This window comes from Colletotrichum lupini, chromosome 9, assembly GCF_023278565.1.
Source record: "Colletotrichum lupini chromosome 9, complete sequence".
NCBI classification, from domain to species: domain Eukaryota; kingdom Fungi; phylum Ascomycota; class Sordariomycetes; order Glomerellales; family Glomerellaceae; genus Colletotrichum; species Colletotrichum lupini.
In genome coordinates this window covers 670,425-693,425 of record NC_064682.1, presented here as the reverse complement: position 1 = coordinate 693,425, position 23,001 = coordinate 670,425, and the positions used below count along the sequence as shown (strand labels likewise).

At 52.0% G+C, this 23,001-nt stretch overlaps 9 protein-coding genes across 9 annotated transcripts; 7 read left to right on the top strand and 2 right to left on the bottom strand.

Moving 5' to 3' along the window:
• Window positions 1–1,180: 1,180 nt before the first annotated feature.
• Window positions 1,181–3,199, top strand: CLUP02_16123 (HET domain-containing protein; the record flags this gene model as incomplete). Its single annotated transcript, XM_049295047.1, has 1 exon — window positions 1,181–3,199. One exon carries the CDS (start codon window positions 1,181–1,183, stop codon window positions 3,197–3,199), a length of 2,019 nt encoding a protein of 672 aa, XP_049152194.1.
• A 230-nt stretch (window positions 3,200–3,429) lies between these two features.
• Window positions 3,430–5,393, bottom strand: CLUP02_16122 (phosphate-repressible phosphate permease; the record flags this gene model as incomplete). Its single annotated transcript, XM_049295046.1, has 3 exons — window positions 3,430–4,613; window positions 4,706–5,224; window positions 5,315–5,393. 3 exons carry the CDS (start codon window positions 5,391–5,393, stop codon window positions 3,430–3,432), a joined length of 1,782 nt encoding a protein of 593 aa, XP_049152193.1.
• Window positions 5,394–6,440: 1,047 nt separating this feature from the next.
• Window positions 6,441–8,429, top strand: CLUP02_16121 (uncharacterized protein; the record flags this gene model as incomplete). The annotated part of the gene is made up of 10 exons (XM_049295045.1): window positions 6,441–6,582; window positions 6,627–6,678; window positions 6,773–6,818; window positions 6,951–7,062; window positions 7,131–7,276; window positions 7,522–7,676; window positions 7,808–8,068; window positions 8,112–8,161; window positions 8,219–8,275; window positions 8,347–8,429. 10 exons carry the CDS (start codon window positions 6,441–6,443, stop codon window positions 8,427–8,429), a joined length of 1,104 nt encoding a protein of 367 aa, XP_049152192.1.
• Window positions 8,430–9,263: 834 nt separating this feature from the next.
• Window positions 9,264–9,687, top strand: CLUP02_16120 (uncharacterized protein; the record flags this gene model as incomplete). The annotated part of the gene is made up of 4 exons (XM_049295044.1): window positions 9,264–9,317; window positions 9,367–9,438; window positions 9,485–9,559; window positions 9,616–9,687. 4 exons carry the CDS (start codon window positions 9,264–9,266, stop codon window positions 9,685–9,687), a joined length of 273 nt encoding a protein of 90 aa, XP_049152191.1.
• A 1,669-nt stretch (window positions 9,688–11,356) lies between these two features.
• On the top strand, window positions 11,357–12,165 carry CLUP02_16119 (uncharacterized protein; the record flags this gene model as incomplete). The annotated part of the gene is made up of 3 exons (XM_049295043.1): window positions 11,357–11,649; window positions 11,737–11,905; window positions 12,139–12,165. 3 exons carry the CDS (start codon window positions 11,357–11,359, stop codon window positions 12,163–12,165), a joined length of 489 nt encoding a protein of 162 aa, XP_049152190.1.
• A 1,199-nt stretch (window positions 12,166–13,364) lies between these two features.
• On the top strand, window positions 13,365–14,309 carry CLUP02_16118 (uncharacterized protein; the record flags this gene model as incomplete). The annotated part of the gene is made up of 1 exon (XM_049295042.1): window positions 13,365–14,309. One exon carries the CDS (start codon window positions 13,365–13,367, stop codon window positions 14,307–14,309), a length of 945 nt encoding a protein of 314 aa, XP_049152189.1.
• A 797-nt stretch (window positions 14,310–15,106) lies between these two features.
• On the top strand, window positions 15,107–16,340 carry CLUP02_16117 (diphosphomevalonate decarboxylase; the record flags this gene model as incomplete). The annotated part of the gene is made up of 2 exons (XM_049295041.1): window positions 15,107–15,168; window positions 15,227–16,340. 2 exons carry the CDS (start codon window positions 15,107–15,109, stop codon window positions 16,338–16,340), a joined length of 1,176 nt encoding a protein of 391 aa, XP_049152188.1.
• A 497-nt stretch (window positions 16,341–16,837) lies between these two features.
• Window positions 16,838–18,271, top strand: CLUP02_16116 (uncharacterized protein; the record flags this gene model as incomplete). Its single annotated transcript, XM_049295040.1, has 1 exon — window positions 16,838–18,271. The coding sequence occupies one exon, from the start codon at window positions 16,838–16,840 to the stop codon at window positions 18,269–18,271; it is 1,434 nt and encodes a 477-aa protein (XP_049152187.1).
• A 1,657-nt stretch (window positions 18,272–19,928) lies between these two features.
• Window positions 19,929–22,463, bottom strand: CLUP02_16115 (uncharacterized protein; the record flags this gene model as incomplete). The annotated part of the gene is made up of 9 exons (XM_049295039.1): window positions 19,929–20,487; window positions 20,666–20,730; window positions 20,920–21,096; window positions 21,154–21,184; window positions 21,263–21,347; window positions 21,414–21,655; window positions 21,708–22,025; window positions 22,093–22,401; window positions 22,426–22,463. 9 exons carry the CDS (start codon window positions 22,461–22,463, stop codon window positions 19,929–19,931), a joined length of 1,824 nt encoding a protein of 607 aa, XP_049152186.1.
• Between the last annotated feature and the right edge of the window lie 538 nt (window positions 22,464–23,001).

Sequence of the window (23,001 nt, the reverse complement as noted above, 5' to 3'; positions counted from 1 at the left end):
AAAATAGTATATTTAAGCTTAGAAAAATATTTGGAAAGTTATAGTCTTTTAAAATACTTAGCTTTATTTATTTTTCATAAAGTTAGAAATCGTATTTTTATATGGTAAAAAATGTTATATTTCATTTGATAATATCTTAATAATTATAATAGATTATAATTTATAAAATTTGTCTTAGTAAGAAAACTATATATTATATATCTAAAAGTATCTTTTATATATTTTTAATATCATAAAATGAAGTAGGTAGAATTAGTGGTTTTTGACTGAATTGTACCGAATTAGGTGATCTGTCGTAGGGGGTGATCCGTCGTGTGGGGTGGGGTCTTACCTACTGCTCCATTCTAGACAGCTTCAGCCTCAGGCATAACCTTGTCTCTCCCTGGACGTTGAGCCTGCTGACTAAGGTTTCAAGCTGTTTCGGTCGCCACCGCAGCTGGTCGTCATTTTTCCCTCACGCACACCGAATCGCCTCGGCCGAGTCGTCTAATAACTGGTTATCACGGCACGGCCGACATCTACGTTTGGCAAGATGAAGCGCAATGCCCCCCAAGAAGAACAGTGTTCTCGAATCATTGCATCCTTCATCCCGATACCCGAATTGATTCATCTGCTCGCCGTTTGACCCTGACAATCTTCTCACTGCAAGAAACAATACATACATCAGATGGACGAAAGTACCATACTGCCGTGAAACTAAAGCTGACTCGGCCAAGAAACAATCGGCCTTCGTCCGAGTCACGTGGAGTAAGATCTGTTGTCATCCCGTCTCCGGTTTGGGACGAAAAGCATGTAAGATTCAGACGCGGGCAGATACCAATTCCGTTTTGTTTTGCCTCACATCAAGACGATCCGGGAGAGGGTGTACCAAAGAACCAGAACAAAGGGCAAAAGGCAAAATCCCGTCGGAACGAGCTGTACGCGCGAAGATAAGCAAAGTTCGAATCTGCATTATCACCGAGTTTGCCAAAATAGCATCCATCTAGTCATCGTTGAAGGGGAGAAACCCTTCCCTCCCGCGGAGGCCAGGGTCTCCACTTCCATCCAGGCCCTCACCTCACGGAACCGGATACTTGGTAGTGAGCGGCATCGGACCGATCACCGACGGCACCTTCAGTAAACACCGGGTCCCCGAACAAGATAAACCCAGTGCCAAGTTGCACCCCGCGCTCCGCCCATCATGTCCGCGTATGAGCCTGAATGCGAGCACAGGTACGACTACGAACCGCTCTCATCCACAGGCACCGGCACCAGCGGTGGCGGTAATGACAACGACGCCTTCAGGCTGCTCCTCCTCGAGCCCTCCGCCGCCCGCGCAGACCAACTCAGGGGATCCCTACGCAACACCACCCTCGCCGAGTGCGACTACGACCTGATCGACCCGTACACAGCCCTGTCGTACGTATGGGGCACCTCAGAACGGGCATGTCGGATCCGACTCGTCGATGGCGGCGGCCGTGAGCACCTCTTTGCAATCACAGCCTCGCTCGACGACGCCCTGCGCGACCTGCGCGACCTCACGCGCGTGAGGAGGGTCTGGGCGGACGCCCTCTGCATTGATCAGGATAACGTCGACGAGCGCAACGCCCAGGTGAGGTTGATGGGGCAAATCTACTCGACTGCCCACAGCACCGTCATCCACCTCGGCCATCTCACGCCCGACGTGGCTGAAGTATTTTCCGTACCCCGTGAGTTCGCCCCCGAGCCCGGCACGGATAACGGCGAAAGTACCGCCGTCGCCGCGATAGGAGAAGGGGGGCCTTGGAGCTTGCTGTCCAAGACATGGTTTGAGCGCGTCTGGGTCTTTCAGGAGCTTGTCCTGTCGAGAGATCCCTGGGTCCAATGCGGCAGCAGACGGATACGATGGCGCGAGTTCTGCGCTTTCTTCCTCGGTGGCGGCGGCCCAGGCTCGTCACCGAGGGCGCAGAACGACGAAGAGAGGCGGCGCGTCCTGGCGGATATGAACGCGAGCTGGGCCAGCCAGTCGAGGCTCCCTCTACACCGCGCCGTCAAGGCGCGCAGAGGGCTAGGCGCCACGAACCCAGCCGACTTTGTATACGCCACGTTTGGCATCATTAGTGATCTCGAGACTGTTGAGCAATACTTGAAGATTGACTACAACATGTCGGTCGGTCGTACATTTGGCAAAGTTGCCCAGTACATGTTCTACGAGCTTGGTATTGAGCAGATGGTGTTTCACGTAGACGATGCTCCCGCTTCGAAACGACTAGATGGCCTTCCATCCTGGGCACCCGATTGGAATCTCGAAGCTTCGTACACCAAGAGGAATCCGCTCTGCATGATCCAGGACAACAGCTTGGACCACATCAGAGTGAAAAAGGAGGTCCACCATGCCTTTACCCAGTCTTCGAATAGTGATCTGCCGCTTGTTTTGGGCCACATTGGCATGAAGGTCGAGACGATCAAGCACGTCAGCTGCGTGATGCCATCTGGTCTACAGAATTCGTACCTGACTGGAGACTATGACACCGCGAGATCCGAGTTGATGGGGATGTATAGAAACGCTTACGCCTCGGGGGACAGGTTCGGTCAATATCGACACGTTCCGCTCAAGGGCAAGGAAGCGGAGCATGAGCGTCTTTGTCAGGTCGTCGGTACTACGTGGGCCGGGGCACTCGAGAATTTCCACAGGCAGTCATCCGTTTCCGGTGACCAGTCGGGAGAAGGAGATGCTGACTTTCTCGAATCCCTCGCGCGTTGGCTGGCCTCTGAAGCCAGCAAGAAGCGCGAGTTCGTGGGCTCGGGCACAAACGGCGTAATAAAACGTCTCTATGGCTACTTTGCCCGGACAGGCGGCGACTCCGACCTTGAAGGCAGGCGATTAGCCTCCACAGGAGGGGGCAGGATGAGTATCGTGCCGGCGCAAGCTTCGGCGGGGGACGTGATTGCGTATCTAGTAGGCAGCAACACGCCCGTCGTGCTTCGCTCAAGGGATGCTGGGGTTTACGGACCAGAGATTGAGCATGTGTTGCTGGAGTCTCTGAGACAGCCTGGATACGGCGTTGTCACGATGACGAACGAGCAGAAGGAGGAGGAGTTGTGGAGGATTCCTAGGCAAGGTGAGTTCGCGGTTGAGCACTTTTCGGTCATCGGGGAGGCGTATCTTGATGGGCATGTGGGCTGGGCTTTGAAGTATCTGCCTAAAGAGTCTGATATGCGGATCTTTGCACTGCACTGAGTTGTGTGAGCGAGACTAGCTAGCGGCGATACCCACGCATTTATAATGCTGCTTCCTGGTGCAAAGCGGTTTTTTCTATTAGGCAATACTCAAGACTTCTCTGAACCTGTTGACTCCCGCTCAAAAGAACCAAAACACAACGATTTGGGTATCGTAACATATTCAAGGACTCGACATCCACCAAGGCCTAGTACCGGCCCGTCATCACGATCGAAAGCAAATTCTTTGCCTTATCCTCCCCTTATGGCCGCCTCCCAGTGCGGCGCATTAAGAATCAACGCCATCAACGACCCCGAAAACAACGCAGACACAGGCACGGTAATAAACCACCCGAAATAGATCCACGCTACGAGCCGCGGGTTAATAGACCGCCAATCCCCATTCGCCAACCCGACCCCGACCGTCGCGCCGGCAATACACTGCGTCGTCGACACAGGCAGCGCAAGCTTCGTCGCCATCATCACCACCACCGCGCTCGCGAGCTCCATGCAGAACCCCCTACTCGGCGAAATCAGCGTCAGCCTGTTCCCGAGGTTCCGCATGACGTGGTACCCGTACGTCAACAAGCCCAGCACGATAGCCCCGCCCCCGAAGCAGAGAATCCACACCGGCACTCCCACCGACGTCTCGATGCCCCCCGTGCGCCAGATGTCGTAGGCTGTCGCGAAGGGCCCGATGCTGTTGGCCACGTCGTTTGCGCCGTGGATGAAGCTTGCCGCGGAGGCGGTCAGGATCTGGAGGGCGCTGTACATGTGTTCTGCGCGGTTGTCGTAGTGCGGGGCGCGGGCGTGCATGTCGGCGATGTCCCAGGAGAGAACGGCGTTGCGCTTTTGCATTGTGATGACGTCTTGTTCTAGGCCGCGGAGGAGGATGCGGTTGAGGTGCCAGGTGAGGACGGGGAGGCTCGTGTTGGGTCCTGGCGGGCGAGGCGGGATGTGTTCTGAAGTAGAGGAGTAGGAGGATGAGGAGGGCCGGCGGGTGGTTTCTGTCAAGGCTGATGTTGTCGATGTTGCTCCTGGGGTTTGAGGGGGTTCGAGGACTGGCGGCGAGAGGATGGGGTGGTCGTCTTTGAAGAGGTCTGAGGGCGTTTGGCTGCTTTGAATTGATTCTAAGAGGGTTTCCGATGCTCTTACGTAGGCGAGCTCGTCGGCCGTGAGGTGACCGCGGTAGTAGTCCTTGATGTTGACTCTTCGTACTCCGGCTGGAGGTATGGGCGGTGGGGGCCGGTTGAGGAGCCAGGGGCCCTTCCACATCATGAGCCAAGTGAGCTCCCAGTCTTCGTTTACGATCTTGCGCCAGAGGTAGGGTAAGAGGAAGAAGGCTTGGAGGAGCGTGGCGCCAGTGGCGACGGAGAAGACTGCAATGAGGACTTGGGTTGCTGTGAGTTCAACCTGGAGCTGGACGCCTTTCCAAGCTACGAGCACTGTTCAGCGTGTTAGTCTCGGTGTGAAGGAATCATCGCTATTCTCGTACAATGGGGTAGGGGAGCGAAATGCGAGGACTCACTCGTCAACGAGCCAAATGTCAAAAAGGTGTAGAACGGAATCGTAAAGAAGGCATTTCGCACAGCATTCGCCTTGGTCAAGACGAATCTCTTTGTCACCAGAAACATCACCGCCCCGAGCGCCCCGCTCAACCCCGGCGCAACAACCCACGCCGCAAACACCTGCGACACCCCGTCCCACCCCCAACTAACTTTCGAGATACCCACGCTCGCGGTCGCGGCGCCAACAAGTCCACCAATGATGGAGTGCGTCGTGCTGACGGGCAAGCCGTTGCGCGTAGCGATGCTAAGGAAGACGGAGGAGCCGAAGATGGCGCACATCATGACGAGCAGAAGGACGCTAGGTTGGGCGGCGTAGAGGTGCGGGTCGATGATCTTATTACGGAGAGTGTCAGTCACACGGGAACCGACGGCTACGGAGCCGGAGAACTCGGCGACGGCAGCAATGGCCATTGCTTGTTTCATTGTGAGGGAGCGGGAGGAGACAGACGTCGCGAATGAGTTTGCGACGTCATTTGCGCCTGGATTTCACATGATCAGTTGTATGTGTACGGGCAGCTCCATCGAAGTTCTGCAGCAGGTCTATTCTAGCACAACCTGGTGAGACATACCAATGTTCCAAGCATCGAGAAAGGAGAAGATGGTGGTGATGGCGAAGACGTAGTCATATTGATGCAGTGCGGCGGCCATGATAGCTCGCCGGGCTTTAGTCTTCAGTGGTACGCTCTTGGAAGCGATAAAAGCTTAGATGGTCTCAGATCAAACACTCAGATGGCCGATGAAGTCTCGACGTCGGCTCCCGTTTCTTCGGCGGATCCCGGTCTTCCAGACATGTTGTGCTAATTCGATCTCATGCTCCTCGATGATGATGATGCTAGTCTTGATAGCTGATCAGGAGGCGGTATTGATCTGAGACAGAACTGTTCCGTGCTAGTAGGAGAAGAATGAAGTCTGGGTTTTGAACAATCATTGTGGAAGTCGTTGCGTACCGCCGGCCTGGGTCAGATGGTTATATGGGTTCGCCCTGCCGTAGACCGAGATTGAAACGGGACTGGGGCCCTATCACATCATTCGACATGGGAACCAGGGCAAAGACTGTGTGCCTGGCCTGCTTCAGGACGAGCTTGTAGAGGTTACATGTATGCAGTAGCTCTTAGGTTTTGCAGGGGACGCTGGCTCTGGCTAGAAGCCGTACATCGAATGTGGTCGAGGTTTCTGGCCAAGGTCTGGGCCACGAGGCGGGGGAGACGTCAACGACAGGGCGGATGGGGACTCTGGTGTGGCATCTCCTCCAACACCATCTTCGAGATAGTTAGCCAGGGGTTTGAGACGGCCGAAGCTTGCGGATGCGACGATGTGCTCGGGATGCACCTCGTTGCGGACACCGATGGATATGCAGCCCATCAGACCCCCACGAACTCTGATTCTGGTCATTCTACATCTCGAAAGTCAGCATGGCATAAGGCCAGCGCGAACATGCTGTGTTTGTGTATGTAAGCTGCAAAAATGAAGGCGGCAACTAGCCGCTCATTGAAAATGGGCGGAAGGAGCTGCGAAGCTAAAATGGGTGCTTGGCGACGTTGAACTGGGCAGCCAATCTACGGCCGAGATTGGAGCACGGTGTTCAATGGTTTGAGGAAGCCAAGTCCCACCACCAACATGGCCTGTAGATGTTGTGTTCTTCACAATCATACACATTGTTCCCCTTTCTGTTGCTGGTCTCTCCTTTGTCCTACAATGCCCGTTCTGCATCCGTCGGGTCTTGTGGATACTCAATCGCCTATGTACGCGAAATTCGGCTACAGTAGGCAGTGTAAAGCTGCTGTTACCACACTAAGATATAACCTACTGTGCAGTAAAGTAAGATATGGTTCAAAAGGTGAGTAGGTATCTTAGGCATGAGGTGTCGACCCAACCTGGAAGGCATTCAGCAAATTCAAAATCATGACAAATTCCAGGTCTTGTATGATTTTTTGTGCTCTAGGAATAATTTTATAGGATCAGACCATTGATTCAATATGAACTATCCAACAAGTTTGTATTATTTTCTTTTTAATGACTTGCTTTAGTGTTCCTACCGGTATTACCTGTAGTGGCAATTGCGGTCCCTACAACGTCTACTTCTTCTACCTAGGCAAGACCTCACTTTAGCGTCTCGTAAGGGCGTCATTATTATGAGTAAATACTTTACCCTCAACTTAGAGAATAAGAAGAAGGGGGCTGACTATAAATGAACAATATACCCAGTTCATCAACGTCACGCCTTGCGAGGTTCATACCGTGCCTACTGAGAAGGTCGCTGGTGGTGCTAGCGCTCAAGGACTGTGCAACTCCATAGCGTACCACGGATGCGGCGGCCGTGTGACTGCTTCCAACACTATGATCCGTTGCCCCAATGGCTACTAAATGTTGTGCAAAACTGGGCAGAACGCGGCGGTGGTAATGGTGTAACCGCAACTCTGCTCTGTGTGGCCGGTCCTTCATTTATCTTTCTCGCTATTCAGCTATTTGTTCTCGCAAACAATTACCGAAATTTTGGCACCTTATCTGGCTTCTATATTGACTTCTGCGTTGTTCTCTAGCTAAATCTTGATACTCATTCCTATCAGGACGACTTATGAATCATCGTGGTCAATACTTTTCCCTTAGGCCAAGGCCAAGATAAAACGCCATCAGTGACTTTTCGGCGCACTTGTCCAGAAATACGCCAGAGTATCCTCGGTTGTGTATGATTCTGGGTCGTATTTGAGTTGAGAAAGAAGGGAACTTCGTCAACCGGTCGCCTGTTGCTAAATCTACGCACAACTAATTGATTCAGGGTGGTTTCGGTCATCATCCCACCGGATCTGATGTTGTTTCGATTGATGCCAAATCCACATTCCGCGCAAGGCTGACTGCAGGCGTCTGGTCTCCTGAACTCTATTGTACAGCGCTACTGTCGGTCATATCCGTTCCAATTTATTTGGATCCTAGGTCTGACTGGCAGTTCCATTGTTATTTAAACATAACATGACTCCTCATAGGCTCACATGTTGCTATTTCAACTACACTCCCGGCCCATATCTTTAGGTTATTTTATATTTCAGACATTGCTCGACTTTCAGCACCAATAGCAAGTTTCTTAATCAAAGGTCTGATTGTATCGCACTTGCTCGAAGACTCGTAACCTCACATTTCAAACCCAAAATGCGCTTTCTTATCTTTGTTGCCCACGCAGGCCTTGCAATTGCCGCTACGGCCCCAGGCTGCCATTTTTGGGTCAGAGAAATTTCTACGGGCCAGAATGTCGGTCAAGGCTGCGTCGGAAAGGGCTGGACAACTTATCCTTGGGCAGCTAAAGCCCGCGTCGGTGTCACGGCGGACCAGTCATGCAATCTCAAGACAGAGAGCACCACATACGCTGCTCAGTTCGATGGCAAATGCATCGCAACTGTACAAGGCAAATAAAATACAGTCTGGTGAGTAAATAAAATATCAGAACTATCTTTGGCTGGCGCTGAGACGTCATGATCTAGCATCCAAACAACGAAGAAAAATGACCCCCGTAAAGGAACGTTTGTATGGCGATGAGGGTGGATATTTGAGGGTTGCGAGTCATGATCATGCTTCATATGGCAAAGTGTAGAGTCACACTCTTCACTAGGTCTCTTGTTCACGTCGACAATATACTACATGCTTTGCAAAGTAGTGACAGTTGGAATAGCAAACAATATGGTTAATGATTGAAGTTGTGAGATAGTGTATTGTTAGTTATAATGGTAACGAGCAAACGATTATCATTAGAGACGTCAATCGTCTTGGTAAGCACCAGCATTCACACCTCAAAACCCTGTGCTCGATTAGAAAAGAGAATAACGGATAGAATTCAGAATTGAGTATAAGCTACATTCTGTCGGACCCATCCCCTTACACCCGTTATAATAATAATCATACTGTACTTTTAAGATAATGTAGTCTTGTGTAAGCATAACCGAGGTTGTTAAAGATATGCTAGTATAAGAGTTGTTTTTTTCATTTATCATATAAATAGTCGGTATATTCCCGTAGCTACTTACTTCCTGCAATTATTGATATATCCCTACTAAACCCTTATTTGATAACCGCTGCTTCATAGAGCGAATCAATACGGTAATTAACGTATTATGGATAATGTAAGAACGAATCTAATATTGCCCTAGTCTACCTAAGGTGTCGAGACGGGTCCTGTGACATCAAGCCCCTGCGAACTTTACGATCACTAAGTTCGGGACGGATTTGGCTAGTGTTATTGCTGAAATTGATATGAGTGTGAGCAGTGTGAGAATTTGGACAAGATTCATTAGGACTTTTGTCACAGAACAAATGATTTCTTTCTTCGTATTCATATAAAAAGATTCATATCGAAACTTGATTATAGTTCAAAAAAGAAAGATTGAGTTTTCTTGTTCTTTCCCGGCATCGCTTGAACTCGTCCATGATGGAGGCAGAAGAATATTATATAGTACGAGCAATTTCACTAATGAGAATCTCCTTCGCACCAGATCGAAGACCATACAAGTATTGACTATACAACAAGACAACATGCAGCTGAACGCTTTGCTATACGCCGCTTTGCTCCCATCGGTTGCCATTGCGGTAAGAGACCCCGATTACAGGCTTACTTCGCAATCTCACACGAGCACAGTGCAAACCGTGGAAGCGCATCCCTGGCGAGGGATGTTGCTTCAAAGATGTTGGCACTTGTGTCTATTGGCTGGTAAGTCGGAAATCTCGTTTTTGAGCTCAAGATAGTACGCTGATAGAACAAGGGTATATATGGAGGCTGCCAAAGCAACAACCCTCCTCCACTTTGCAGTGCCGAAGTGAAGGCCAAGTGCGTAAGTAGCATGCTGGTTACGCAGTACCAACACCCATGATAACTAACTCAACTCAGTCGGCAGATTGTTGTCGTACAGATGGCCAAAAGAACCAGAATGGTGGAATTTACGGCGACAAATGCGGTTAGGTGGGTAGATGACCAGCCAAACCCTTATAGAGCGGGCAAATCTGCGTGTGAAGAAGTAGGATTGGTTTCATAGGTCGGACATATAGTAGCTTCGCTTTGATCTCTCCTCTCGAAAATGTGCCAGTCGGACTCGATTCGCTAAGCACAACACTCTTACCTCTGCGATTCGTCCGATTACTAAGTATGAGAGCTCCCGCACAGCCGCAGACATTGTCATACATTGAAGGGGCTACAATGCCTCTTCTCAGAGGGGGTGACGGGGGACCGGTTTATCTGTAATATGTAGTGTTTTGCGGCACCGATCGTAGCATGCCTGTTGTTTGGGGGCTTTCTCTGTATACCTAGAAGGTGGTATCGTTCTGTGAGGCTGATTTTTGAAAACCAGGAAGGGTGGCGTAGTAAGAAACGAAAAGTCCATTTCTACGTTCCTCATACCGGAGATGGATCACTTCTCGGAATCAATGAGAATTAGCAGTCAAACGCATAGAAAAGTGATAATGTTACAGTAGCCATGGTAACTTCCCCAGTTTTGTACTGCATCGGGATTTCTAAATTACCATTTTGAGTTGAGCGCGAGCTTGAAGCACAACGTGGACATCGTGTAATCAGACTATTTTCCGTACCTGATGAGTCGTTTTCCTTGATAGCCAGACCCTGTCGTTTAGACCAGTCTTATGGGTCTACAAACCCGGAATAAACCCACTAGACCACGTTGTACCAACCATGACTTCTCTATCTACGTCCCAACGTGACTAGGAAGTCTTTCTAAGTAGGTGGGCTGTATCTGTGTGCTCTTGTTAGCCGGCTTTGGCTAGTATATGCGAGTCAGGGTCGCTGATGTTGGTGCAAAAACCCTTCCCAATGTGTCGGGAGCAAAAGGGGCTTCGAGACTCATCGCGTCTCGGGGTTACCACAAATCCGGATTCAATTCCCTTGAAAGGTTGGCCATCTCCTACTATCACACCGGGTGCAAGTGGACTATAGCAAATTCATCTCTAGTTTTTCCTAACTCATGCCTTGGTTGACTTCGTGCTTCGCAGGAACGACTGAACTAGGATCGAATCGTCATACTTACCAACCAACTCCCATATGGCATCGACATGAGTACATCTACTTTCACAAGGATTGTTTACCTCATAGTCGAGCATGAACAATCTTGAAAAAGAGCCTAACTAGAGAAATTTTCAAGGCGGATGTGCCAAAGCTGCCAAGCAAGTGATGGGATATCATTCGCCAGTAAAAGTACTTTCGCAAACGCGGACTGTTCAACTTGAACCCGATGGGAAACTGCTCGCCCTTCGGCTTTATCGTGATGACCGGCTTCATAATGTCGCGCTTACTGACGATCCGATGGTCTTGTTGTCCGACGTAACAGTAAGTTGCCTATGGTCATCTTTTGATAAGCCTCTTTGCGTAATTGCGTACTCATAGGTGATGATAAAGAAGCTAACTCTCTTCAACAAGCTCTTGATCTCAACCTTCACCAAACAAATTGACGAATCCGGTTTCAATCCGCGACGCCATGTTCCGAGCATCTACCTATTACAGAGCTACCGATTTCTACCTGCATGGCGACTAGGAAGATCTTTGCATACTATCTTCTTGCGACAAGGAGACGTCGTGTCTTGACCAGGCGAACTCTCGGTTGCCTATTCCTGGTTATAGGCGCATGGTCAAGGAACCGAGCTTCGACATACCCGTCATCTTCTTCCCGGTATGTAGGTCTGCCGACAAGAAGTTGCCGACCATCGTCCTGGGTAATGGCTACGATGGCTCAATAGAAGAAATGCACCACCAGTATCGCGCCGGAATTCTAGAGCGTGGTTGGAATGTGCTATGCTACGACGCCCCAAGACAGATCTGTGCACGCCGTTATCAAGGAATCGGTTTCACCCACGAGTGGGAAACAGTCGTCTCCCCTTTTCTGGACTTCCTGGAAACTCTACCAATCGTCAATATGAAGTAGGTTGGGATTGTCGGAAACTCGATGGCAGAATTACTTGCCGCCCGCGCTGCTGCTTTCGCCCACCGCATTGCTGCGGTATTCAGTATCGATGGATTATACAATCTTATGGGTATCCCCGTCTTCGATGCCGAGAAGGGCCTGGCTCGATACTCGGGATTCCAGGACTTTGCTGCAGCAGAGAAAGTCTTCACGGACAGCTCGCTGGCCCCTGTCTCATGGTTTATGGGCTTTCAAAGTTCGGACCCCGGCAGAGTACCTGGACAAAGCTTCATATTTCAGCTTGAAGGGCATAGCCGACAAAATTCAGTGTCCTGTATTTTGTTGCTGATGCCGCGGACGATCACCTTTTCAAAGGACAACCTGAGGCAATATGGGATGCTTAGGGTGACAAAGCCCACTAGGTTGTAATCACGGCAGACAACGCGGCAGGCGACCATTGCCATGTGGGTGCTGCAAGGTATACTAAGTAGGCCAGGTTTGACTAGTTTGAGCAGGAGATCATCAAGAACTAGGTCAAGATGGGCTTTTATTAGCCCTATGGCGAAGAGTTATCGACTGTCAGCCTAGCCAAAATGCAGACGAGGCGACGTCTCTAAGTCCCTTTGACAGGGAATTCTTTCAATGTTGTTTGGTTTCTTTCCTGGTAGCTTTAACCTTGTTGGCTGCAACACAGAGATTTTCATGTTAGGTGGTAATCGCACGGTTCATATGCGGTGATGCATTTCTTGAGATCTGTTAGATTCATGGTCCGGACCCCCCCCGGGACCCCCAAAACCCTTTCCTTGGAACTAAGAACCTTCCCACCTATACTCTATCCGCTAGTGTAAATTTTGGCCAAACAGACTAGAAGTGAGTCTATACAATCGCGTTGTTTCGAAGGCATGTACTTGATTTCCGATTCCAATGCATTTGGCAGCAAAACGCAAAGATGAGCTGAGCTTCTGACTGCCCACTAGAGTCCTATCCCACCTCGGGTATGGAGATCAGATGTGCTGTATCAAGGTTCCAGATGTATCAGACCAGCCTCTGGGTGTCTCTATTCCACAGCACCACCAAGGTCGTTTTTCATTTTAGCCCTTGCTATAAAGGTGCGACATAAAACCCGTGTGTGGCCTCCCAGCCCGCTGAAGCTAACTAACGATGCCCGCAAAATCACTCACGATACTTTGAGAAAAACCCGGTATCAAAACACTTGACTCACACATTATTCTTCCTCTGGGGCGAAACGGTCCAGAAAGAAGTTTCAGGCCACACGGCCAACTTTCACCCTATGGAAACTCTTCATTTACCTTGACGGCTTTCGAACATGAAGGTACAGCGGTATACAGTTGCGGTCTAAGCCGGCTGTTACGATCTAAGGGTACATACATCGTCGACTGCTATCTCCGATATCAAGGACTTGAAGGACCTTGACTGCCCCAATGCCTCAACCAAATCACTTCAAAACTTTCTTCCTCCTAGGATTGGGAATAAAAGCCAGCCCATCCCCTGCTTCTTTTTCCTTTTCTTCTGCAGGCTCACCTCAAGCAAACACAATCCACTCTCTATTCTTCATCTCATTCTCAGTTGGCTACTGCGGCGATTCACTCACTTTCCACTTCAGCCTATCTCATCTCATATCTCTGGCTCCTATACAAAAAGAACCGAGATTGTCTTAGCTGCGGCTCTTTTCTCTTTACAACCCACCTTAACTTCTATTGCCATAATCAACATGCCTTCCATCGGAGCTACTGTTTCCTTTGCCTCAAGGGCTCAGCGGGACACAACAGCCACTCTCCGTCGCATGCCGCTTAACAATGTCCCTGTTTTCAACGAAGACAGCGCTATTCATGATGAGCAGCAGCCTTTCAGTAGCGACGACTTCACTATCTTTTGTGATGACGGAGACAGCGGCGCTTCTGTGGAGCAACGATCTACCAGTAGTGGAGGCTTCGCCATCTTCGGTGATGATGAAGACAACACTATGTCTGAGGAGCAACAACCTTTCAGCAACGATGACTTTACCATCTTCTGTGATGAGTCTGAAGAGAAATTCCGTCCAGCCAATGGGGACATCAACATCGGCTTCGAAGATGGATCGAGGTACACAATCCCAGAACTGCAAGGTACCGTCGGCGTTCTCCAAGAGCGACACCCCAACATCATGGGCAGAGCAATCGACCACAACAGACACTACGGTCGACTACCCGCCACCATGACCAAAGAGCATGCGTCTGGCAATAGCGAAGTCTCTGCATCTCTTCATTGTCTTCATCCAAACCCAGAACAGGGTACCCCAGGCCGACACCTCACTCCCGAGCAAGTCGAACGCTCGGCTCGCATGCTCGCATTGGACGACGCCATCGACCAACTTCACGATCCCCTCATCTACGAGGACCGACAGATTCTTCGCCGAATTGTGCGGCTGCTGGACATGCGTCGCCAAGAGCTCTTGAGGTACCGCATCAGCGTCGACGAGAACTCGCCGGAGGTTGAGCTGCCTGAGACCGTTGACGACATTGAAGACCTTGCGATGCAAGCCAGTGTCAGTTTCGATTACCCGTTTGTTCTCCACGCCATTGAAGCCATAGACGCTCTCGCTCAGAGTGTCTGGTTCTGCAATGATGAAGAACAGGAGTCGAACAAGGAGAATATTCCTCCTGAGCTCATGGGCTAGATGAAATGGAGAAAGATGATGTAGAGCATGAAGGCCTGCTGAGGAGGGCAAGCAACACAAGGAAACAGAGCCAGGTGCTCAAGCCCTACAATTCTTGGTGACTACGGGACACAGCAGTCTCATGATATGACGACGAGCATATGAGATACGAGCAATGAGACATGACTAGATGATTAGACGGGGGTTTTGCATCAGGCAACTGGGATCGCTTGGAGTATTGGAGCATTGCATCGGCGTTTGGTCATTACAAAATTCTGAGTTCATAGACGCATAATTATGATGGTTGCGCCTTGAATACGACAAGTTGTATATGAACAGGCTGAAAAAAGTGAATGTGTTTCTGAGTTATCAAGTGAATGAGGGAGGTGAAGTTGAAGATTCAGCTTGTGAGACATTCACTGAATGAAGAGTGAGTACATATCTTTGGCAGGGTCCAAGCGCCGTTTCCCCTGAGGACCCCGCACTAAGCCTTTTTAGGCAAAGACCGTAGGTAATCCCATCCTGGAAATTGATGCTAATTATTGTTTGCCTATTGTTTTGTGAGGGGACGAGCTTCGCAACCCCGCCAAGTTATCACCAACTCCATCCCAGTGTTCTTGTCCGCAGAGATTCGAACCTCCGGGAGTCAACGCAGTTCCAAGTACTGATTATTCTTTGTGATACCCCAAGTCTTTATTCGTTTCCACAAGGTATGAGTTCTCTTTGCCTCTCAATGCATCCCGATATCACCTCATTTAATTTTGCCCCGCCTTGGATTTCACTGACCGCCTCTAGCAGACCGCAAACTCGATTGCAATATGTCAGACAACAAGGTCTATCGTGCCAGCACCACGGCACCTGTCAACATTGCCGTTGTCAAGTGTGTTATACCAAGCTGCAGATGTGTATTCAAGATGTCTCAATACTAACAAACGTAGGTACTGGGGTAAGCGCGACCCGAAGCTCAACCTCCCCACCAACAGCTCCCTCTCCGTCACCCTCTCCCAAGCCGACCTCCGAACCCTGACGACGGCATCCTGCTCCGCCTCCTATCCCGGAGGCGACAGCCTCATCCTCAACGGCGAAGCCTCCGATGTCTCGGGTGCCCGCACACAGGCCTGCTTCCGCGAGCTGCGCGCCCGCCGCGCCGCCCTCGAGGAGAAGACCCCTTCTCTCCCGAAGCTCTCCAAGCTGCCCCTGAAGATCGTCACCGAGAACAACTTCCCCACCGCCGCCGGACTCGCCTCCTCGGCCGCTGGCTTCGCCGCCCTCGTCCGCGCCATCGCCGACCTCTACGAGCTCCCCGAGTCCCCCTCCGAGCTGTCCCTCATCGCGAGACAGGGTTCCGGCTCCGCGTGCCGCAGTCTGTTTGGCGGATACGTCGCGTGGAGAATGGGCGACAAGGCGGACGGCACGGACTCCAAGGCTGGCCTTGTCGCCGAGGCGTCGCACTGGCCCGAGATGCGAGCCCTGATCCTGGTCGTCAGCGCGGCCAAGAAGGGCGTCTCGTCGACTTCGGGTATGCAGCAGACGGTCGCGACGTCGGGCCTCTTCAAGCAGCGCGTCGCCGAGGTCGTGCCGAAGCATATGGGTGAGATGGAGGAGGCTATTGCCAAGCGCGATTTCGAAAAGTTTGCCGAAGTCACCATGCGCGACTCCAACTCGTTCCACTCCTCGTGCGCGGATACCTACCCTCCCATCTTTTACATGAACGACGTCTCGCGCGCCGCCATTCGCGCCGTGGAGCAGATCAACGCTGCTGCTGGAAAGACTATTGCTGCGTACACCTTTGACGCCGGCCCGAACGCTGTCATCTACTACCTCGAGGAGAACGCTGCTGCTGTCGTTGGTGCTTTCTCCCCTATCTTGGGATCCGTCGGTGGATGGAAGGAGGGCGCCAAGGATCTCAAGTCCTCTGTGGCCTTGGACGAGACTGTTGCTGGTATTATCCAGAGCGGTGTCAGCCGTGTTATCCAGACTGGCGTTGGTGAGGGCCCGATTAAGTCGGATATTTACCTTGTTGGCGAGGATGGTGAGCCGGTTAAGCGATGATCTGTTTAGTCCATTTTTGGCGGCATCTAAACAAGCTTCAAGTTGCTCAAAAGTTCTCTTTGTGCGTATAGAAACACCTAATTAAATACCATTTCGAATTCCTGCTAGTATTGGCAACTGTGTCGTCAGTGAGACACAGACAATAGTGAATATCTCATGGGTACTCTCTCGCGATTCTAAATGGCATGTGTCGCCAGCTTTGAGTATGCCAGCCGAGCATGGCACAGAGTCTCCAAGCATCTGGACAGGAATAAAATCAAGAACCGGGATTGTAAGAACATCAGCTCGAACTCAGTGTCTTTGAGAGCTTATTTCAGAGAAATTGCTGATTGACGTATCGCAAGGCAGCATTTCCTCGTCCTGAAAGTTCTCCCTTTTGCCTTCAAGGTCGGGCCCACTTTTCTCATTCAACCTCACTCCTGCCTTCCTGCCACATCGCTCTTTCCTTGGCCATCCCTCTGCGAGATTCCTCAAACGAACAACAAACCAGAAAAAGGATGGCAGGAGCCGAAAAGAAAGAAATCCTCATTGAGGAAAGAGATGGAACCGGAAGAATTACCCACCGCTGGCTGCACAATACCGTCTCACAAAAAATAACACTTGCGCACCAGTCTCACCAAAACACCATCCCGACTCTCACCACGGCCCTCGCTACCTCAACGACAGCCGGGCTCGCCAACATGCGTCAGATTCTCTACGACGCATTCCTGCCAATCGGCTACCCGGACTCGGTTACTCCTGATTACATTGGCTACCAGACCTTCGACTCTCTCCAGGCCTTCTTCTCTACAATCACCGGCCTTCTTGCCAATCGGGCCATTCTTCAAGGCCTCGGAGTTGGCGACGCGTCGTCTTCCGCGACATACGCCCTGCTCCTTACAATCCTCAAGGATGGAATCTCTCGCGTCGCCACAATTGTCTTCGCCTACCGCTTCGGCCTGGTCATTGAGCCAGAGTGCAAGAGATACCGCTACCTCGCTGATATTTTCAACGATAGCGCCTTCTTCCTCGACCTCTTCAGCCCCTACTTCGACCCCTGGACCAAAGTCCTCGCCCTCGTTCTCGCAGAAGCTCTTCGCGCAATGTGTGGCGTTGCTGCAGGCGCCAGTAAGGCCGCTCTTTCCAAGCACTTTGCTCGTCGCAACAATCTCAGCGAGCTCAATGCGAAGGAGGCATCTCAGGAGACCGCTGTCGGTCTCGTCGGTCTGCTCGTGGGCTCCATCGTCGTTCGCTACGTTGAGAGTAGGGAAGCCGTCTTTGCGCTCATGGTCGTGCTCGTCTTTGTCCATCTCGGCATGAATTACCTCGGGGTCCGGTGCGTTCAGCTCAACGTCCTCAACCAGCAACGCGCTACGATCCTCTTCAAGCACTACATGCAGACGAAGCAGATTCTTTCCCCCGCTCAGGTCGCCTCGCGCGAGAGTATCGTCTTCTGGACGCCCGTTATCAAGGATCATCGCGGGGAGGTCATCACCAAGATTGGCTTTGCCAAGAGCTATGCCCACGCCATGACTGCGGACCTCAAGAGCGCTCGCGTCCGCTTTGTCACGCCCAAGCAGCAGTCTACCGAGAAGGCAGGTCAGAAGGCTCATCCGGGTTTCATTCTTTGCCTTTGCGAGAGAGGAGACATCGCTACGATTAGAATCCTACTCCTGGGGGACTGGTCCCCCACGGAGGCGAACGACATCGACACCCTCATGGCATGGTACTACGCCACTATGCTCGCCCACGACAGAACTTTGGCTTCGAAGACTGGCAGTCAGAAGCTACTCCACGGCGCTATTCCCGTGGACGAGATCGAGATGGGCGGAAGTAACGAGAAGTTGGACTCTAAGGCACTTGAGCAGGCGGGCTGGGATGTCAACGAGCCCAACCTAGACGCCTTTGCTCCGCGTATCAGCATTGGCTTCGAAGACAAGAAGGAGCTGTAGTCTGATGGAATATACAAAGGGACAATGGCTGAGACAATGGTTGGCTCAAGGGAAACTAGGTGTTTGGGATGGATGACATTCATGATGTATGATTGATGATACCTGTGACCCTCTTCCCGATCTGAGGCAGTCACTTTTGCGAACAACTCAATTCGATGTACACTGGACTTTGTTTGCGATGGAAAGTGATGTCACAACAACCAAGCAAAGGGCTGTCTGGCTGATGAACAATGGTGAGAAGGTGGATGCAAGTATTGTGACCTTGAGTTGCAATCTTTACTCGAAGTTTCTTAGGCTGTCCGACCTTTCCTTTCTTGTTTTTCCTTTGCCATGTCAAATAGAATGAAGACCGTACCAGGTCATGTCCGAAACCCGACATCATTGTGCATTTCCAGCAACATACTTCCATTACGGAGCTGGTCGAGGCAGAAAGGCGTTCGCAGCAAGTTAGCAACAACAAAGACTGCACCATGTCCTCACTGAGTATGGGAATTGAACACCAAATCGGGATGAAGCAGTTCCAAATTCGAAACAGCGACAGCGACAATACGGGAAACAGATCCCGAGGATCATCTTCCCCAGAACGGAGACATGCAGATCAATTCGGCTCCGATCGCATCGCAGCCTGCCCAATTCAGGCCACTAGACAAGAGGGAAAAAAGGAAAGGCAGCCCGAAGTGCGACAGGGGACTAGGTTCAGCGTTTCCCATTTCCTGAAGCGGACCCTCAAGAATTCTTTTCCCTAGCCGCACGAATCGCCGCATTGTGTGCAGTGTCTTTCCGCGCTCCGCCTTGCCTTGCAAATCAAGTTAATTGGCATACTATAGCCGCGCCGCCGTTATCGGACCCCCATACTGCGTAGTAGACGTCCACACCTCCGGTGCGGCGGGTGCTCCGTGTGCTATTGCGTACAACCGGGATCGGGATGGACTGCTACGGATATAGTGAGTGGCAATCCCATAGCGCGATTCGCGCCGGGAATGGTTCGACACCCGGCTTTCGGTTCTTGAAGACGGCAGGCAGGGGGGAATAGACGTTTTAATCTCGGGAGCACGTCATCGGTCGGAGAGGGAGATGGATCATGGAGACATTGGCAGAGAGAGAAGTCGGGGTAGTTCACTGATGGTGGAAAGCTAACCCTATCCACAAGTCGCAATTCAGGAAAAGATCTTGATCAAGATACCCTACAGAGGACAGTACCGAAAGAAAAAGTAGCAAGAACCGGAGCCGAGCGTCTTCTCCTATGCAGAAGAGAGCTACAGACGCCAAAGGTTCACAGTAGCCGCCCATTGTAGAAGGTAATTCTAGTCGAGGCAACACTAGTAACAGACAAGCAACCCAACGAGACCAAAAACCCACCAAGAAAGGGAAAAAACGTGCCCAGCGGCTTGCAATTCGCGCCGTCTTACCTCGTTAGCCGGCCCGGTAACCACCCAGAACCCTTCCAAACCGGCCAGGGCCCCGGCGGGAAGGGCAGACAGACTCCCACACAGGCACACGGAGCAGCGCGCCGCACGCGCAAGCGGCGCTGATGCAATGCAATGCAGGGCCCGGGATCCCAAGTCCACTCTGGCCTGGCCGTCTGCTGTAACCTCACCTCTCCTCCCCCAGCGTCCGTGCCGTGGGGGTTTGAACTTGGAGCTGGTCTGTCTGTCTGTCACTCCTGGCCTCGCTGTGGTTTGTCCGGCTTGCTGGACTTAAGTTGGAGGTGGGCTTGCTTAGATCCGGTGGGAAGGGTTTGCCGTGTTGGGCAAAAACTGCCCGGGGGAGGCAGATGTACTCCGTACAGGTGTGACGACCGGCAGAGAGCTCGCACATCAGCGAGACCAAGTCTCATTGACGAGGACACCCTCTCTTTCTGTTGCTCGCGTGCTCTGCCTGAAGTGAAGCGAAGAAGTTGTGTCTCGGTCGCGGTTTCGTGCCCACTGGCTGGTTCAAGATCATGTCCCGGTCGCCCGCAGGATCGTTCGATGCAGAGCGCCCATCTCCGTCGAAGAGACTCTCCTACACTGCGAGTCCTGTCCCTTTTGGGCGTGAAGAGGTTTCGTGGGTGTTGCGGTGTGGATGGGCCGGGATCGGGAAGCATGGAGGAGGACTGCGTATTCCTTGCTGAACAGTTGCCTTCTTCGTCTTGTTCACTCAGTTTTCCCCAAAGTATCGCGTATCGCCGGTTCCCCCGGATGTGACATTTTGTCCTCGCGAACCGTTCCCCGGCGCTTTCAGTTGATTGATAATACTGCTAATTCGCCAATGGGTTTGGGCCCTTGGGGTCGTCGCATCACCATCCCTTCCCTTCCCCCTTCCCTTTCCCCGCGCCATGTTGATCACTGATCTCCCGAGTCCCAAGCAGGCCTTACAGGCTACAGCTACCACTAGGCTAAAAATCCCGAACACCGACCGCCGCACCGCGGGACGCCGCCGGACACCGCGGCAGTTGTTGTCACTGGCGGCCGAGTGCCCTGGGGGGGGGGGGGGGGGGGGGGGGGGGGGGGGTTTGGGTGACAGCCAAAAGAGGGAAAAAACGGCGAGGGGGGGGGGGGGGGGGGGGCGGGGGGGGGGGGGGGGGGGGGGGGGGGGGGGGGGGGGGGGGGGGGGGGGGGGGGGGAGTTGGTAGCATGTTACAGTGACAGTCAAGACAGTGTACAAACATCGGAGTCCAGGGAGAGCAGGAGAGGCACTGCAGAGTCGCAAAAAAGTCTAATCTCCAGATCTTGGGCTTGTGCCAGAAGTCTGGGGAAGTTCAAGGGTGACCACTGGAGCTCGGTTTCGCTCGCACAAAAGGTCGGACGAAAATGTGTCTTGGCAGACCTCGAGAGCTTATTGCCCTAGGTGAGGTGGTATGCCGAAATGCAGATTGACAATTTGCTTGGCTCAGAAGAGACCGGGTTTGCGATGCTGCAGTTCTGACAATGTCTGTTCGATGAGTGGGATTCCTCGTCGGCCACGTCAAGTATCCGTAATCTAGGTAGAGTCTAGCTAGACAAAGGATACTCCTTACAGCAGATATGAAAGTTGCCGCCGCCAAGAAACGGTTTTGAGCACAAGAGACGAAATTGCAAACACATACCCCAAAAGGCTGAGACGGTGTGTTTTTCACATTCTGAATACGGATATCCGACTCTTGAATTTAGTGTGTGTGGACTTTGGTCCCCGTTGTCTCTGTACGATGGGGACATGGAGACTTTTTCGCATGGGTGGAGGAGGGGAAAATGGTTCGATGCCGGTGCCATGACGCGGGAGCTCAGAGATAAGGTGCAATTCACGTGTAAAATCAATGTGTCCCGCATTACGGCGACTGGCTGGCTGTCCGCTGGTTGGCGGCGGCGGCGGCGGTGGCCTGTCACTGAGGTCCTGTCACCGGTCAGGGCTACCCAGGGCGGAGAACTAACACTAGTTAGACTTTAGTTAACAGAGTGATTAATTACTGGGCTCCGACTCGACGGAAGAGCGGAGGGGTGACGACGAGGAGGGGCAGTTGTTCGTTGAAGAGTGAACACCTCTAGGCTCTGGAATCTGGAGTCCTAGACAGATCATTGTCATTTTGGAGACTGGATAGACCCAAGTCAAAGACCGACAACAAGGAAGGGATCGGGGACGGCTGGATTCCCACGCGTTCGGGGTTCCCAAATGTGGACGGCGTCTCATTGTCCAATACCTATGCAGGTCGCCCGCAGGTGGTCTGGGAATGGCGTGGTCGGTCCGACGTTGGAACTTGGGGACGCGAGCCAGGACGCTTGGGGTTTGTGGAGATTGCCTGAAACGGGGGAGGAGCACATTAGACGATTGTTAGAAATGGAGGTTTGTAAGATTTCGAATGTCACTGAGTCGAGTTGGGTCGAGCTGCGTGAGAATGACAGCCCAAGAGCCCATGAGGAGCTCCATGTTCCTGCTCAACTATTGTCCATAGCAAGAAGATGTGGGAGAAAGAGAAGATGTTGTTGATTCTGATCATGTAGCAAATCTCGCCTGGACTGCAACTTCCAAGAGACAATGGCAACTTTTCCTCAGCCGAACCGAGAGTCTCCTCGGGGCTTGCAACTCTGGACACCACATCCAGAGTCTCTAGAAACTCCACGACTTGTTTGATGACGGGAATCACAGCCCGAGGTTCGGGTTTCGGGGCTGGCGCGCTAAGACATGAGAACAAGATTCACCCCCATCGTCTGTTCCCCTCCTCCGTTGCAGCCTTCATCCTGTGCTCCTGTGCTCCTCTCCCTCCACCTCCACCACCCATTACCACCATGGCACCATGCACATTGCAGCGTGCACCGCTAGCTCGGCCTGCCATCCCCTGCCTCCCTGTCCGTTCCCTGTCGCCTTTCCTCCCGAAGCCGCCCATCTGGCTGAGGTGAGCAGGCCGTGCAGCGACACCCAACCCAGTGAACCCACCAGCTAACCCCCAACCGAGCGTTGTAACACAGAATGGAACCTTGGAGGAGGGAAAAAAAGAAAAGAAAAAAAACCTACCATTGCTGCGTAGAGAGTGTGTGAGAGAGCGCCAGACGCCGCCGCCAGGATGGTGGAGGTACCTCAGAAGCAGGCGGGCACGGCCGGCGGCGGAGGCGGCGCGGTGTCTCTCGGCCTGTGAAGAAAATTCCCCATACCTCTGTGCAGCGTGCAGTGCTGATTACTGAAATAAGACGTGTCTGCCTTCCACATCAGCCTTCCCGCCTTTGGTTCTTCCTTCTTCTCACCTATTCATTTTCTTCCCTCCTTCAACACCAAAACCG